General features: G+C 39.4%; 1 protein-coding gene across 2 annotated transcripts; it reads left to right on the forward strand.

The window, feature by feature from the left end:
* The first annotated feature begins 5,881 nt into the window (after window positions 1-5,881).
* Window positions 5,882-12,837, forward strand: LOC144464509 (CD276 antigen homolog). 2 transcript variants are annotated; one of them, XM_078171730.1, is made up of 4 exons: window positions 5,882-6,197; window positions 6,846-7,041; window positions 11,599-11,943; window positions 12,539-12,837. In XM_078171730.1, the coding sequence occupies exons 2-4, from the start codon at window positions 6,972-6,974 to the stop codon at window positions 12,820-12,822; spliced, it is 699 nt and encodes a 232-aa protein (XP_078027856.1). In that variant the 5' UTR covers window positions 5,882-6,197; window positions 6,846-6,971; the 3' UTR covers window positions 12,823-12,837. The 2 variants fall into 2 exon arrangements, with proteins under 2 accessions (XP_078027856.1, XP_078027862.1); XM_078171736.1 differs by lacking the exon at window positions 12,539-12,837 and adding an exon at window positions 12,202-12,344 and having other exon boundaries at window positions 6,018-6,197.
* The last annotated feature ends 5,115 nt before the right edge of the window (window positions 12,838-17,952 follow it).

Here is a 17,952-nt window from a genome sequence, read left to right on the forward strand (position 1 = left end):
GCTAAGAAATGTACTGCTGTGCACGGGGCCAGCAGCAAAATGTATTTTTGCCACCTAAAACAATCAGTATCAGTTTAAGTGTACGCTATATTGAGAGTGTTTTCACTACTTTACCTCTCTGTCAGACAGCCTGTTACGACTGAACAGCTTCAGTTCCCCATCTATGCTCTCGTCAAAAACACCAGACTCCATTAGCAAAAACAGGAATTTTAGCTCACTGAACACTGGAGCTGCTGGTCTGCTGCTGCTTCAACCAGTTAGTTAGTCTGTGTTATTTTGTGACTTTGGTGAATCCAAAGTGACCGTTTAAAACAAAGTAACACAATAACACAAACAAAATAAGAAGTTGAAGCAGTGGCCGACAAGCAGCTCCTGTTTTCAGTGATCTTAAATCATTGTTTTTCTCAATGGAATCTGGTTCAGAACAAGGAAGGATACAGTGGTGGAAAAAAGTTTTCGGACACCCCATGCATTTGTGAAATATTGCATTAAGAATCACTCTTAGGTCTTCAAGTGCAATTTCTTTTAGTACAGTCACAGCCAAAATACTAAATAAATCCTAAAAAAGCCATTAAAAACTTAAAATTGATTGGTTCCATAAAAATACATAAGAAATTTTGAGTATTGGGTCATTTTGGTACCAGTGATGAAGGTCGTTCTTTTTATTAAAAGACACAATTTTTGTTGCCAAGCTTCGTGTCTACATAAAGCCAGCACATTTGAAAGTTCTTCAGACACAAAAATGGCTAAAACAAGGAACCTAACGCAGGAAACACACCTGAAGATAAAGATTCTCAGCCAGGAAGGGTACAGCTGCCACCGGATAGCCAGGAAGTGCAGATGCAGTCCTTCAGTAGTTGGATACACTCTGCAGAAATACAGACGAACCAACAGCTTGGAAGACAAACCAAGATCTGGGCGTCCAAGGGTTTCTTCAGCAAGAAATGACCGCATCCTGATCCGCATGTGCAGGCAAAACCGCCGAATGACATCACAGGAGCTTCAGCAGCAGTGGTCAAACCAAACTGGTGTCCAGTGTTCCACCCACACTGTATGTGGCCAACTTTTAGATCATGGTTTAAGGTCCTACAAGGCTATCAAGAAGCCCCTGATCAATGAGAGACAGAGGTTAGCCGGCGTCGTTGGGCCCAGGCACACAAGAACTGGACAGGAATTGGAATAAGATTTTGTGGTCAGATGAGTCCAGTTTCCAGCTTTATCTCCCTCCTACTAATGTGAGGGTACGCAGAAGGCCAGGCGAAGCATTATCTCCAGCATGTACAGTACCTACTGTCAAGCATGGTGGAGGCAGTATCATGGTTTGGGGATGCATGAGTGCTGCTGGTGTTGGTCATCTCACTGTCTGTGATGGCACATTGAATTCTACCAAGTATTGTACCATTCTTGAAACCCACATGCTCCCTTCTGCGCGTGCATTGTTCCGTCGAGGTACAAACTGGATGTTTCAACAAGATAATGCCCCTTGCCACACATCCAAGGCCAGTAGAACTTGGCTGCAGGAGCACAGTATCCAGGTCTTAGAGTGGCCAGCTCAATCCCCGGACATGAGCCCCATTGAAAATCTGTGGTGGATTATCAAAAGGTCTGTTTCAAAGCATAAACCAAAGAATTTAGAAGAATTAAAAGCAGTAATTCAAGAAGAATGGGACAAGATTACCCCTCAACAGTGTGAAAGGCTCGTGGGGAACATGCCAGCCAGGATTAGAGCTCTACTACGTGCCAATGGCAGGACTACTAAATATTAATTTGATGATGTGATGGTTTATTTATTTTTTGTTCAGTTTTGAACACATTCTCTGTTATTTGTTGACTTTGATACCGACAATGTTGAGAACTGACATATTGAAACTGTCAAGAATTTAGTTTTGTTAGTTTTTCTTGTAAACAATAAACAAAAATATATAATTTGTATTTGTTTGTATCTGTCTAATGCAGCCACACCTTTTGAAACACAAAAAAGATTTTTCCACAAATATTTCATGATAATATTTGAGATTGTGTAAAATTTTAAGGGTGTCCGAAAACTTTTTTCCACCACTGTATAATGGCTTCATTTTCCCGTTGCAAATCGCTGTCTGACATTAACGTAAAGCAGTGAAAATATTCTACTTAAACTGATATGGATTTTTTTTGTTTGTTGGAGTTTTGGCTAAAACTTGTTTTGCTGCTGCCTCTGTCCACAGCAGTACATTGCTTTAGTTTCCATATCTGCTTCTCCAAACTGGGGGCGTGCTGTGTGACATCTACTGTATGTAATATGCTGACTTTGGATATGCATCTCATACAACCCCACTCTGAACTCTCCCTTTAAAGGTCCAGTTTTGGCAGAGATGGTATGTAATATTCATAATGATGTTTTAATTTGTTTATAATCACCTGAAAATAAGATTTGTTGCATTTTTGTCGCCTTAAAATGAGCCGTTTATATCTACATATGGAGCAGGTCCTCATCTATGGAGATCGCCAACGTACAAACCAAACACTGGCTCTAAATGGGACCGTTCACATTTTCGTGTCGACCACCACAGCAGCCGCACCAATAGATGCCACTACAGCCTTCACACTGAACCTTTTAAAGTTCCTGTATGGAGGATCAACAGGGACATATTGGCAGAAATTGAATGTAATTAAATCAATTTTTTGTTGTTGTTGTTTTGTATAACCACCTAAAAATAAGAATAGTTGTGTTTTCGTTGCCTTAGAATAAGTCATTTATATCTGCACAGGGAGCAGGTCCTCGTCTACAGAGATCGCCATGTTGCACCGCCATGTTTCTACGGAAGCCCAGAACAGACAAACCAAACACTGGCTCTAGATAAAGACATTCATGTTTTCACATTGGCCACTATAATTAGAAGCCCTGCTGTGAAGAGCAGTGTTGGAAAACATCCTTTTTTTTTTTTTTTTCTTTTTTTATGTGCAGCCGCCTTATTCAGTATTTTACTGGTTTTAATCAGCTGGTCTGTTTGTTTTAGAGAGGAGGAAACCTGTGTGGATAATTCAGCTCCTGGTAAAAACCTCCTGAACAACACTGAAGAAATAATAACAAGGAGAAGTTTCAGCTGGTTTCAATCTGCAGTCCTCGCAGTAATAATGCAGAACCTGCTCTGATTTCCTTCTCATTTTATGCTTTGGTCAATTTGACTCTTTTGAATATGTTGCCACTCAGTTAAAATCCCCCTGTCGAGCAATTTTAGTGACCATCTACAGACCCCCCAAATATGATGCAAGGTTTTTTGATGAGTTTGCCAAATTGCTGTCTATTGTGTGCATGGAATTTGACTGTGTTGTTTTAGTGGGAGATTTTAACATTCATGTTGTTAATCTTACAAATGGGTGTGCTCAGGAACTGTTAAATATTCTGGATAACTTTGGGCTTTCTCAGCATGTCACAGAACCAACACATAACAGAGGACACATATTAGATCTAATTATTTCCAAAGGTCTTAATATCTCTGAGGTTGTGGTGAACGATGTCACTTTATCTGACCATTACTGTGTTTCATTCAAAATGACCACCCTTGCTAATCCTATGAAAAATGAAGCAGAGGTGATCAGAAAGCGTTATATAAATGATAACACATGTGCATTATTCACCCTGGGTTTTATACCATCACAAACCCTACCCTCAGCTCTAGTTGATGACCTTGTAAGCAGTTTTAGTTCCAATGTTATGACTGTTATTGATTCTATCGCCCCAGTTAAGACCAAAGTTATGTCAGGCAGGAAAAAGGCACCCTGGAGAAACGCCACACTGGTTAAAGAATACAAAAGAGTATGTAGACAAGCTGAACGCAGGTGGCGAAAAAACAAACTCCAGGTATATTACGACATTTATAAAGAGAGTCTTCGCAACTATAACCAGGAACTGAAGAATGCAAGGCAATCATATTTTTCAGAGATTATCAATAGAAACAGTAATAATGCCCGCATACTTTTTTCTGTAGTGGACAGACTGACCAACCCCACAGCATCACTCCCTCCTGAACTACTGTCTAACAAGTCATGTAATGACTTTGCAGCCTTCTTCACAAACAAAATATTACAGATAAGACAGGCAGTGTGCAGCTCCAGCTCAGGAATGATAACACTTGTGCCTTGCTGTCTTCCGGTTAATCTAGGACATTTTAGCCTCCTAGATTACACACCTCTAACAGAAACAGTTTCAAAATTAAAGCTCACAACATGCTGCCTTGATATTCTGCCTTCAAACTTTTTTAAAACAATTTTTAACTGCATAGCTCCAGATGTACTGCAGATAATAAATACTTCTCTTAAAGCAGGCCAGTTTCCCCAGGCCTTGAAAACTGCAATAATAAAACCTCTCCTAAAAAAAATCAAGTCTGGACGCCACAACAATTAGTAACTATAGGCCAATATCAAGGCCATTTTTGGGGAAAATCATTGAAAGGGTTGTCTTTCAGCAAATCCATACTTTTATGATGCAAAACAATCTTTTTAACACATTTCAGTCTGGATTTTGGCCACACCACAGCACTGAGACTGTACTTATCAAAGTCTTAAATGATATTCATCAGAATAATGATGCATGCAAATCCTCTGTCCTGGTATTACTAGATCTCAGTGCTGCATTTGATACAGTTGATCATAATATACTACTTAGCAGATTGGAAAAGTGGGTGGGACTCACCGGCACTGTGCTACAATGGTTCAAATCTTACTTACAAGATAGGGACTTTTTGTGTCAATTGGTAACCATGAATCTGAGCGAACTACGATCACATGTGGGGTTCCTCAAGGGTCCATTCTCGGATCACTTCTATTCAACATCTATATGCTACCCCTAGCCCAGATTATGGAACATCACAACATCTCCTATCATACGTATGCTGACGACACACAACTCTATATCTCAGTGTCATCACATGACTACAATCCCTTACTGTCATTGAGTAACTGTATTCATCAAATCAATGACTGGATGTGCCAGAATTTTCTCCAGCTAAATCCAGAAAAGACAGAGGTATTAATTTTTGGCCCTAGAAATGAAAGGGCAAAGATCAGCGCCCACCTTGGCTCTATGTCATTGACAGCTACAAATCAAGCCAGAAATCTTGGTGTTATTATTGACTCAGACCTGAACTTCAACAGCCATTTAAAGTTTATTACTAAATCTGTCTATTACCACCTGAAAAATATAGCTAGAATTAAGGGGTTTCTGTCTAAACAAGACATGAAAAAACTTATTCATGCATTCATTTTAGTAGGTTGGATTATTGCAATGGCTTATTTACAGGCCTTAACAAAAAATCAATCAGACAGCTGCAGCTGATTCAGAACGCTGCCGCCAAGTCCTTACAAACACCAGGAAACTGGACCATTTTACACTGGTCATTAAATCGCTACACTGGCTTCCTGTGAGTCAAAGAATAGATTTTAAAATCTTACTGCTGGTCTACAAAGCCCTGAATGGTCTCGGACCAAAATACATGCTTGATCTACTGGTTCCCTACGAAGCATCCAGACCCCTTAGGTCATCTGGAACAGGTTTGTTGTGTGTTCCAAGAACAAGAACCAAGCAAGGTGAGGCAGCATTCAGTTATTATGCTCCTCACCTGTGGAACAAACTTAATGTAGATCTGAGGTCTGCTCAAACTGTCAGCTCCTTTAAATCAGGGCTAAAAACACTATTGTTTACTGAAGCGTACTCTGAGATTAAATACTTACCTGCTGTATTCTACTGCCCGTACTTTTTAACTACACACTGCTGATTTATGCCTTTTATTATTCTACTTCTTTTCTTATCCTGACTGTTCAATGTATTGAGCCTGTTTTTATTTTATGTTACTGTATTTTATTATTATCACTATAATTCTCAATTTCTATTTCCCTTTTTAATCGACTGTTTTTATTTTTTTTAAATTGTGTCTTGTTGCTTTTAATGTCTCTGTTGGAGCCAATATGGGTGTTTTTGTTTGCTGTCACACCACAAGGGGGCAGTCAACGTTCTTGGAATTGGTGATGGGTCACGTCAATCAATTAAGTACAAAAGACACACAGGTGTGGGGATCAGTGTGTTTGGACCACAGGAGGTGTTACGTTTCTTACCGCAACACATAATGTTAAAAAATAAGAAATTAGTTTAGTAAATAAATAGGTTTCTGTCAACTACCACCACCGAAGAGCTGAAGAATACATCGCAAGAAAACACAAAGGTATGCGCGTGCAAGAAAACACTTAAGTGGTTCATTCACCGCAGTGGAAGTCGGCACTGGGCCAGTTTAGCCACTACAAACCTTGTATGACTGTTTTCTGGAACTGTGAGCACTCGCACTTTGGACGCTGTGTGTGCGTTGTCCCATGGATTTCAATGCACTCTATTTTCTTGTACCGTTTCAGTCTGTCTTTTTATATGTCTCTTTGTAATATTTTAATTTTTCTCTTATTTCTTCTTTTGCCTGCTTCAGGGACTGCAGATGGAAACTAGCTAAAAGGCTATAATCTGGTGCAGTGCATCTTTACTCTGTTGAGTCCAATGTTCTCTGTACATGGTCCCTGATAAAAAAAAATAAAATAAACGAATAAAAAAATAAAAATAAATAAATAAAGTCCAGGTCAGGAGAAGCACAGACATTTGTGCATTAACAATAAAGGTGAAACTGTGCAGTGAACATTATAGCTGGATTTGAGGTCATGTAGTTTGTATTTAATACACAGCTTTAATGTTAGTGTGAAGATAAAACGCTTTTTGCATTTGAACACAATCTGAGCACCCTTGGTGCAGAATTCCTGAGTCATTGTTACTGTGGAGATGAGGCTTTTATTGTGAAGGATTAGTGCAGGAAGTGTTTCTGTTGTTGCAGCTTGCTGAAGCCTGCAAACCGAAAGTGTTGGTGCTCAGCCAATCCCGCTGTTAGGAGTGGCTCCGGCTCGGTTATATAGAGACTGAGATGCTGAAGTGATGCTGTCTTCAGAAGACATCAAGAGCTATGGAGCTGCTTCCTGTCGTGTGTCTCTGTCTCCTGACTCGGTGTGGAATCACGTCTGCTGATGGAAACGGTGAGAAAACTGATATTCAGACTGAAGTGTATTTTACAGTTGTAATGAAATGAGATTTAAATGTGTGAAGAATGTGTGAACATGCAGGAGACAGAATATTACTGAGGTGTGTCAGCTGTTTAACATCAGCACCTGCAGCTGTGTCATCAGCTGTCAGTATGTGTGTCATATGTCCTCATAATCAGCACTGATCAGTAGTGTTGATAGAATCGATGACAGCATCCTTCTGATTGATTACAGCCGTGTGTTAGACTAGTGTCGCAGGAGCCTCCATACCCGGAGGTGGTTTATAACTTTAGATGTTGCGTCATCACTACTGCAAGTGTGTGTGTGTGTGTGTGTGTGTGTGCGTGTGCGTGTGTGGGCGGGCGTCGTCTCCATCCTGTTGTGATAAAGTGTAGGTTACATTTCCGAGAAACTCTTCAGCTTCTGCTCCTGCAGTTGACATATAACTTTCGATTTACATGCATGCACACAGAACTACATGTATTGTGTATGTGCAGGTTTTTGTGTGTGTGTGTATCTAAAACCTGACTGATAGTTGCACGAATTGCTTAATTTTGGACTCTTTTTGTCGCTGATGAAATGAAATGTGTCCGCTGCTTCAACTTTTTTTTTTTAGGATAAAGTAAAAAACACACTAAAATGGAAGCAGAGTTTTTGTGAAGTAGGATCTTCTTTTGGCCTGTTTCCCTAAAATGTTCAGCTTTATTGTCCAGTTTGAAACATTTGTTAGAAAAAGTGATCACAAAGTGATGAAATGCAATAACTCACTTCCCAACCACAGACTGTATAATAGAGACAGATTTCAGCAGGTATCTGTTTGATCTTCTCTGTTGGCTGGTGAACTAGTTTTCCTGATCTCTCAGTCACTGCAGGTGGAGTTCAGGTGTTACTGACTCAGGCAGGTGAAGGCTTGTGCTGTGAGTTTGGCTCAGTGTACTGTTGATTTCTGAGACAACATTTCCCTCCCTCTCCTCTCTCCATTATTATTATTATTATGATACACTTACTTTCTCTCACGCACACTCTGTTTTTTCTCTTAAACCCAGTAGCAGTTCCTGTTTGTGTGGTTACACTTGTGTATGTGGGTGAGGAGACATTGTCAGATAAATGATAAGAGCTGTCACACCAACAGGTGCTCAGAGAGTTTTCTACAGTCTGCCTCTTTGCTCATGGAGAGCAGTGGTGTTAACCTATATGAACTGATTTTTGGACATGTTGGGGGCAGTGGAACAACACTGACACATTTGGCCTCATGCAGCAACAATCCCTTAAATTTCTCTTATATTTTCTCTTAATCTTCTGTTAAGAGAAAATATAAGAGAAGTCAGCTCCAGATGTACAAATACAGTCTTAACTATCCAGACCTGATGTTACCCAGCTGTGCTGAATGATGAATCTGACTTTATCATAGTAACCTATTAGCATAGGTAACACCCCCTAAACACTGTATAAGGGCAGGTGTTGTGCAAAGACTCTGGCACATGACCAAGACCTGGAGAGATGCCACCAAAAACAGGCTGTAAGAGGAAGAAGAACGTCCGCATAGTAAAACTGACTCACTGTGAAATTAACCAAGTAAACGTGATTTTCCAGAGTGTCAGTACTGGTGTTACAGGAATTCATCTGTGATGCTTTAAATGTGTGTCAGCAGCAGTGATGGAGTGATGGATGAAGTATTTACATCCTTTGCTAAAGTAAAAGTGCTCATACCACATGCATTTCATGCATTTTTTTATCATTCTAAATTGTAAAGCTTCTGTTTCCTCATGTTGGGCAACAATCTATGAATTGTGAAAACAACATGTTTCTCTTATTTTGGTCAGAGTGCTCTCGACCAGAATATTTTCTCCTACCTAAGAGAAGCATAGATAAGAAAACCTTGGTGAATCCTAGAAGTCAATGGACACTTAAAAAAATAAGAACAAAACATGGATACAAACAAAAATAATAGAAAATGTGTTGGTGTATCACTTCCTGCATGAGGCCCACTGTCTCCTTCTATATTGTGGCAGAGATGTTTGTTGTTTGTGTCTGAACAGGAAGTAAAAGTAACTTCCAACAGTTCAACTGTGTAGTGATGTAATCACATTATTAGAAGGACACAACATGCAGAGAGAGAGAAAGGCCACCGTAGTTATTAGACGTTTATATTTGGTTGAAATTAGGTTGTGATGCAGAGTGACCAAAATTCTATGTCAGGACATCATCCAATGCCAACGTCAATTTGACGTGGAATGCTGACAACAGAGGATGTAGATATTTTGTTGGTTTTAAGTTGTGTTGTTATGTAATCAGAGTCCAACATCTTCCAAATGTCTCATGCTAACGCCATCTTGACTTAGAATAACGACATTTCGTCACAAAGTATGGAGAACAAAACCCAAAGTCTGCACAACGTCATCATGTGAGCGTCCACACAAGGTGAAGCTCTAATGTTGTTAAACATTTAAAATATATTATCAACCTGATGTTCATTCCAACCAAAATTTAGTGTCTGTCCAATTTAAGAGTCCAACGCCATACTGACATCAGCAGGGTGGGTTTGAAGTAGCTGTGACACACTCAAAGCAATTTACAGGAAGTGCACCTCTCGCTCCGTCTTCTAAAGACAGCACTGTAATAAATTAACAATTAAGACTCTTACTTACAATCTGCTAAACTCAGAAACAAAACGATGAAATTTTGTGATTAAAACCATTTAAGTTGAAGAAGAGTTCATAAAGGGTGTGTTCACTGAGAAACTACTTTAGATGTAACCACGCCCACGTCCATATGACAAAAACCTTGACGAGTGTGTTCCATGGGTGAACGCTGGAACATAGATGGACTGGTAAATCGAGAGCTGTGCCTTTCAGCTCAGTTTGTCTCGTCGCCACAACGGTCCATCTGCATCACTTGTGAACACTCATGACCCCAAACTCCTTCACTTGGGGCAGTAACTCAGTCTCAAACCATGGCCTCAGATTTGGCGGTGCTGACTCTCATCTTGATCGCTTCACACACGGTTGCACCGCCACAGTGCATGCTGGAGGTCACGGTCTGATGAAGCCAACTGAATCAGATCATCTGCAAAGAGCAGAGACGCAGTTCCAAGGACCCCAAACCAGGCGTGGACATTATCAATTTAGCCTATTTTCTATTCTATTTTCTGTTTTTAATTTCACCAGAGCAACTTAAAGAGTATATGATGGTATTTGTGTGCAGCGCCACTTAACACACAGACACACACCCAACCTGCAACTGTGCCACATTCAACCCTTAATTCACAGAGTTAGATGTGAAAATATTTCCCCCCACAGTCTCTCTCTGTCGTCACTGGTCGGCTGTTTACCATCCTGTAATGTTACCTCTGGCAGTCGCCATGTTTGTCAGCTAGAGACTGACCTCTGGTGGCACTTTGTATTCACCACATACAAAACATCCTCATTACAGTACTGTGATACCAGCCAGGCCTAACCCAAACCCAAATTGGGACCTCACTGCAGTTTTCAGTGATGGAAATGATGATACTGTGTGATTCATGTCGTCATTATTATTCACCCTGTTTTACAGCGATGTCAGATGAGCTCTTCTACTCACTCTGAGCAGGTCGGCAGCCTGTGTTACTACACGGTGATCTTTTTCGGTCTTGGTCACAGTAGTTTGGACGATGATGTTGTAGCTGCCTCCTCTTTCTGAGACCTGTGGTTCATTAGTAGCAAGTTTGTAATAATAATAATAATAATAATAATAATAATAATAATAATAATAATAATAATGATGATGATGATGATGATGATGATGATGATGATGATGATGATGACGATGATGATGACGACGATGATGATGATAATAATTATACCACGATACAGTGACAATTATTATTACTCTCATACTGTTGCACCCCACTGAAGACCTTGTTACAGACCATAAGTGATACTTGCTCGGTTCATCCTGTCTCAGCTTCTGTGAGCAACAACAACATCACTTCCAGGACTAATCCTTCACAATAAAAGCACATTTTCCACCAACACTATGACATGAAATCAGGATATAAAGCTACAAACTATATGTCAAAATACCAACAGTGAAAGAAGTGCTAAAAGAAAAGTAATACTCCAAAGTAAAAGTCCTGCATTCAAAGGAAGTATTGTCAGTAGTTTATTTTTATCTGATGTTTTTAAATTAATATCACTGCTGCATTAATGTGTATGTTGCATTTTACTGCAGAGCTGAGTAGATGTTTAATGTTGTGCTCGTAAATGTGATTAATTATTGATGAGTGTGGTGTGCTTCCAGGCGATTGTGAAAAATAACAATCAACAAAAAATTATTAAGCATAAAAACTCAGGACAGGGTATTATAAGTATATGTTTAAAAAAATAAAAAAATGCAAACATGCATTCTGCAGAGCAGTACAAATGATGTGTATGTGTAAGACAGGGCCAAAGAATAAGAAAGTTTCTAGTTGTATCATAAGTTGATGTTTTGTTGTCACAACAAATTTCCACAAGTCTGTCTTGATTACTCTGCATGTAAACACACTGATTAATACATGTTTGTATCTTCCAGGTCCAGCAGTCGTCACAGTGGAACAAGACAGAGATGTTATTTTACCCTGTTCCCTCAGCACCAAGGAGAACATTGAGTCAAAACTGTTTGACTGGAAGAAAGCTGCTCAGAAAGATGGAAAAAACAAGGAGGTGTTCTTTTATGATGCAGGCATCCATTACAACAACGGGCGAGCAGGTCAGAGTGAGGAGTTCAAAGGTCGAGTCTTTCATTTTCCAGGAGAACTGAAACATGGCAACGCCTCCATCATCATCAGAAATACAAAGATGGCCGACAGTGGAGACTACACCTGTGTTTTTCCACATCTTCAGACACGTCAAACATTCCACATTAAGCTTGTTGTTGGTGAGTACTTTAATGAAACTGTTAAATATGAAGATTAAATCTGAGTGAGCACTTGTTGTACGACTGAGTTTGTTTAAAGCATACTCTGATCTTAACCCATCCAGGATACAAACCAGTCAGGTCTGTGACTGTGAACCTGTTTCAGATTTTTTTTTTTTTTTAAAGAGTTCAATGAACATGGAAACACATTTCTTAGCTGTCTGTTAAGTTGATGATGTCACACAAGAACTCTAACATGTGTTTTGTTTTGCCTTCTAGATCGTGTCTTAAAAAACAGAACACCTGAAAACATCCCAGGTGAGTCCTGATTTTGTTGACGTCACTCTCTCCCTGTCACCTGTTTGTGATGTTTGGCTCCACAGGTCTGATATCATTTTGAAAACACTTTAAATCAGTGAGTATAAAAGTAAAAGAAGTTAAAAATGTTTTAAATGTTTCGCCTTGTTGTGGTTTTCAACTTCTCTCTGTTAGTCTGTGTTTTTCTCTGACGATGTAAACCACATTTACAAGCAGGGAATGGATAAAAAAAAAAAGTCCACATATAATATTTGCGATGCTGTAATTATCCTTACTATTCTTTTCATTATGTCCACAGGTGCAGCTCCAAAACCAAATATTGAAAATCTTGATCAAACAAAGGATAGGGCGCTGCTGCAGTGTGAAGCTAATGGTAATCCACAACCTGAAGTAGAGTGGAGGGACAGTGCTGGAAACAAACTTCCTGCTGAGGAGCCACATGTTTCACAAAGAGACGGACGTTTCTTCATCTCTCTCAACGCAGCTGTGAACAAGACTGACCGCTATCGCTGTGTAGCCACACAGAAGAATATCAGCCATCAGATTTATGCTGAGACCTTTGTGCATTTGAATGGTCAGTGATATTTTAATTTTCAAATATTTTTTAATCATGTGTTGTTTGTTTTTAAAAATTTCAGTGTGCATACAGACTGAACACAAAGTGAATCAACTCAAAATGTTGCAAATTAGAACAAAGACCAGTCTGAAGCAAGATTCAGACTCTCAGACTCGACTTCATTAATCTGCAGAGATCAGAGGAAAATTATAGAAAGAACTGGAGTTTGTAGAAGATTTAGAGATCATCAACACAAACACAAGCAATAACAATGACAGCAATATAGTCCACGATGAGCAGCGCTAAAATAAACCTGCGTAGTTGTCCCTCCATTGTGACAATGGAGGGACATTGACAGAAATTCAGATAGGCCCCAATAGGGGACACATAGGAATTCGCCTAATGTGGGACACTGCCTAATGCGGGACACTTAAGCTTAAGCAGGGATAGGTCTTCCCCTAGCAAAAGAAAGTTAATGTAACTGTGGGTTCACACAAGCTGTGATATCACATGATCAAAATTACATGACATCTGAAATGTCCAATTATTTATTGGGGGGGGGCAGCCCTCAAACAGGAAGCACAATGTGTGAAGACCACCAAGAGGTTAGTGACATAGTGTTCAGACAAAGTTGATATTAAGGGCATACATTTCTTAAAAAAACAACAATATTGCTAATTGTTTATCAGAATGTGTTTGTAATATGTTTATGCATCACAAAATATTCTAATGTGGTGTAAATATTCTTAATATTTAGAATTTCAATCAAAATTCCTACTGTCCCACTTTAGGAAACATGTCTCCCTAAAGTGGGACAGTATGGTTTGCCTAATGTGGGACAGCTCCAAATGTGCTTCTGTTAGGCAAAACTGTGTGTGGTTGAATATACTGAGCAATAGCAATGGTTGTTTACATGATTTACATGATTTTATTGTTATAATGCATTATTTGGCATATTTTAAATAAAGAGCAAATGTTTTTTAATAACTGGGAGTTGCTGTATCATTGTATCAAATGCTAAAATGGTTTAGGAGTTTTTTGTTTCTAACTATTGACTTTTTTTTAATAATGTTCATGATAAATGTTTAAATTCAGAAGTTAGCACAGGATATCACATTATTGTTTAATTAAATGGAATGTATTTCAGATCACAATGGCAAAGGTGAGTAAGGCAGGGAGATGAAATGAGGGAAAGAAAGAAAGAAGGGAAAGAAAGCTCAACCACTGGAGGGAAGACAGAATGAGGGGAGCCATAGCAGAGTTCAGAGAGATTGCTGGGGCTGGTGAAGTCCCACAACTGTGGTTGCAGGGCCTGGAATGTCCCAAAATCCATGCTACAACTCAGGGTTAAAGGTGTGTAGGCGTGTAGACGACTATGGAATAAAACATGGAGCACTATTACAACCCTATCTATTTTATTTGCTGTTGTTTGATTTGCCATTAACAGCAACAACATTAAAGGTTATTTTAGTAAACAGACACGTTTGAAAATTAGCATTTATTATGTGAATTAAGGTGATTTTTAAACAAACCTTTCAGTGTCCCACATTAGGGAAATGACTGTCCCACATTAGGAAATGCTGACTGCCCGAGACAACTTGGCAATCAGAATTTTGATATGTATAGCATTTCTTTTAGGAATGTAATATCAGTATTTTTTCTTTTGATTTTATTAGATCACAACCTGGGGATTTCAGAATGGTACTGGATGTATATTGAAAGTGTTTGCTTCATATCGCAATATAGACCAGAAGTCTGAATTGCAAAAAATGTCACCACATTAGGTGAATTCACCCTACACACACTAGAGTGTGGCGATCCGAGCCCGACGGTACCCGACGGGTCGGGCCAGGTGTGGTCAAAAATGTAGCTATAAATTGTATTCAGGCTCGGGTCGGATTCGGTCAGTTTTCAGTGAAAATGTAGTGTAAAAATAAATAAAATCCTATTGTCTGTCCTGTTTATTGCTTGGGCACTGTTATTTACGTGACAACACCTGAACATAACACACACAGACACACACTGGCTGTTTGTTTCTACCTCTCCCCTATCTGGAAGTCTTGGAAGCAAGATTTCAGACTCTCAGACTCGACTTCATTAATCTGCAGAGATCAGAGGAAAATTATAGAAAGAACTGGAGTTTGTAGAAGTTTTAGAGATCATCAACACAAACACAAGCAAACTCCAGACGTGCACACACAGTCAGTGTGCTGAATAAACACAAAGTGTAAAAACAGTCCAACAGTCAGATTCACAGATGAAATGGAGACAAAACTGAACTTTGTGTTGAGTCTGAATTCACCTTTTAGGAGCATGAACATCATAACTTATTTTATTTGTGTGTAATATGACTATAGTTATACACAACAGCTATATGTGCTGTGGCTGATTCACAGTCACACTTGTTACTGTGGTCACTGAGAAGTGGAGTGCAACATGACACCTTTAGCACTAAAACACACTTTGAGCTCTGGCTTCTGAAGTAACACTTTTCCTGAAAATCACCAGTCACATTTAATATTTACAAACCTGTTCTTTGATTCAAAGGCTGATGAGATTAAATAGTGGGGCATCGTATCTGGTACTGAATGTTAAAGAGCAAATTTAGTCCCCAGATGTTGTTTCCTTCCCTTCTTCAGTGTCATGCACAGACTGAAGGTCAGCTCTGATTCTCACCTCCTTTTCTCTAAGTGTTTATATGTTTGTTTAAAGCTTAAACATATTTCTTGTAAGTTATGATGCAGCTGCTGATGCTGAAATAATTGACATATTTGTATTGTTTTTAGCTTTCTGATTGGACACTGATGCAGATGTTGCCTGGCAACCACTTAACACATGACCAAGAGCTCAGACGTGACTTAAGATTGAACGTTGCAGCCTGGTTTAGTAAATGGCTGGTCTGAAACTAACTAGATGTTACATATAATATAGTAAATACTTGAGACAAACCCAGTAACAGATTAATAAACAGCTGTCACAACCTGATCCTGATGATCAACATGAAAACATCACACATTCATTTAGTGACTGAAATCAGTGACGTTTTTGTTCCACCAGTGAGAAGATAAAAAGGATGTGACAAATGAATGTAACAGTAAAATATACTGAGGCTCTGTAATGTGTATTAGATGTAATCAGATTACATAAGAGTGAGAGAGAGTGCTTCATTAATCATTGCTCCAAACTGCAGTGTTTCGGTCTCACACATGAATCACAGAACAAACAACAGACGGACACTCAAAGATGTAGATATGATTTTAGTTATTGATGATTTTATTCTTTTATTTCTTGACTAGAAACTGAACTCAAACTAAAAACTAGGACCAAACTTTAACTCTAAACACACACAGTGATAGTTCCTGGTAATAATTTGATAACATGGAGGCAAATAAAGTTTTTAATAGATAATGTAAACCTGTAATTAGTACACAGTGCACTGCAGCGAGGGTCCCAAATAACTCACATGTAGCTTCCTAACACTGTCTTCATTCAGTGCAGCAGAGAGCTGGTTGATTCAAAGCAGAACTAAACTAAAATGCAGCATCAGGTTTTGACTCAAAGTAAATTTTCACATTGTGATTTGTAAGGCTTCTTTCACACCTGCCCTGTTTGGTTTGGTTCAGTCAAACTCAAGTTCACTTGCCCCCTCAGTGTGGTTCATTTGGGCAGGTGTGAACACAGCAATCACACTCAGGTGTGCACCAAAACAACCGGACTGAGACCTTCTTGAAGAGGTGGTCTCAGTCTGGTTCCAAAGGAACTCTGGTGCGGTTGGTTTGTGATGAGAAGGTGTTCCGACCTGGATGTGAAGCAACTGCAGTCACATGACACATTGTTTGGGTTAAACATGAGCATGTTACAGTCCTGGAGGATTATTAATGTGCACCTCCTCCTGTACTGCCTTAATATGCACATTCAGCACATCCAATGCATCAAAACTTTGTTTTCTAGTTGGAGCCGCGCCTCGTTTTCAAACTGTATGGTTTGACTAAAATGAACAATGACAGCAATATAGTCCACGATGAGCAGCGCTAAAATCAACCTGCGTAGTTGTCCCTCCATTGTGACATTAGAAAGTGTCACATTTATCTTGCAAGTGTACTCTTCTTCAACGTTTGCTTTACTTCCTGGATTTTTCCCACATGGAAATTCTGACCAATCAAGAGCAGCTTTCTCACACAAGGCATTTGATCTGGTCCCCATTTTTCCGTCACTGCTCTGTTGAGGTAAACCCTTGTTGTAGCTACTTTCTACAACACGGCGTGTCCAAACAAAGAGCATGAGTCCATAACTGCATTCCTTTTGGTTTATTACAAACAAACAAACAAACAAACATGTTTACCTGACATGATGCTCAGATATTGCAGATAAACAGGACCAGAAGGGCTGCAGCAGTCAGCACAAAGTAAAGGCTCCCCACTCTCCCCCTCTCTGTTACAAGCAAAACTGAAAACTGATGATCAACAGGTACACAGGTTATATTGATTACCCAATAAGACCCGGTGATGTACCCACACACACCTCCACACAGGTGCACACACACACACACACACACACACACACACACAGTTACAGTGACCTATAGTGACAGGCGTGAAACTCAAACTCATTCCTTGCTCCTACAGTCGTGTTTCCACCTAAAACCTTCAGTATAGTACCTTTAGAACCAAATCTAACCTCTACGAACATGTACCCAGACCCCAGGTCAGTTTAATGTTTCCACCACAGACAGTACTCTTAAAAGTGGGCGGGGTCTTTGCTCTGTCCAGCTCGCTGTATGTTCTCTCTCCCGCTGATGCAGAGGAACGTCAGCACCTTGTTTATCGTCCACAGAACGGAGCTGTGTGCCGACATTTTCAGAACAAACAAAGTGAAAGTCTCTCTTGATGAGATATTTAAAAATATCAGGTTTGTGCATTAAGTCCTAACACTGTCTTCATTCAGTGCAGCAGAGAGCTGGTTGATTCAAAGCAGAACTAAACTAAAATGCAGCATCAGGTTTTGACTCAAAGTAAAAATGCAGATAAAAACAACAGTGAATGAAGCAACAACCAAACAAACAATAACTCTTTTACTCTGCACAGTAAACACACTTATTTGTTAATAATTATATAACAGTTTGTTCTGATACAACATACGTTTGAAAACATTTAAAA

This window comes from Epinephelus lanceolatus, chromosome 1 (genome assembly GCF_041903045.1).
Source record: "Epinephelus lanceolatus isolate andai-2023 chromosome 1, ASM4190304v1, whole genome shotgun sequence".
Taxonomy (NCBI): domain Eukaryota; kingdom Metazoa; phylum Chordata; class Actinopteri; order Perciformes; family Serranidae; genus Epinephelus; species Epinephelus lanceolatus.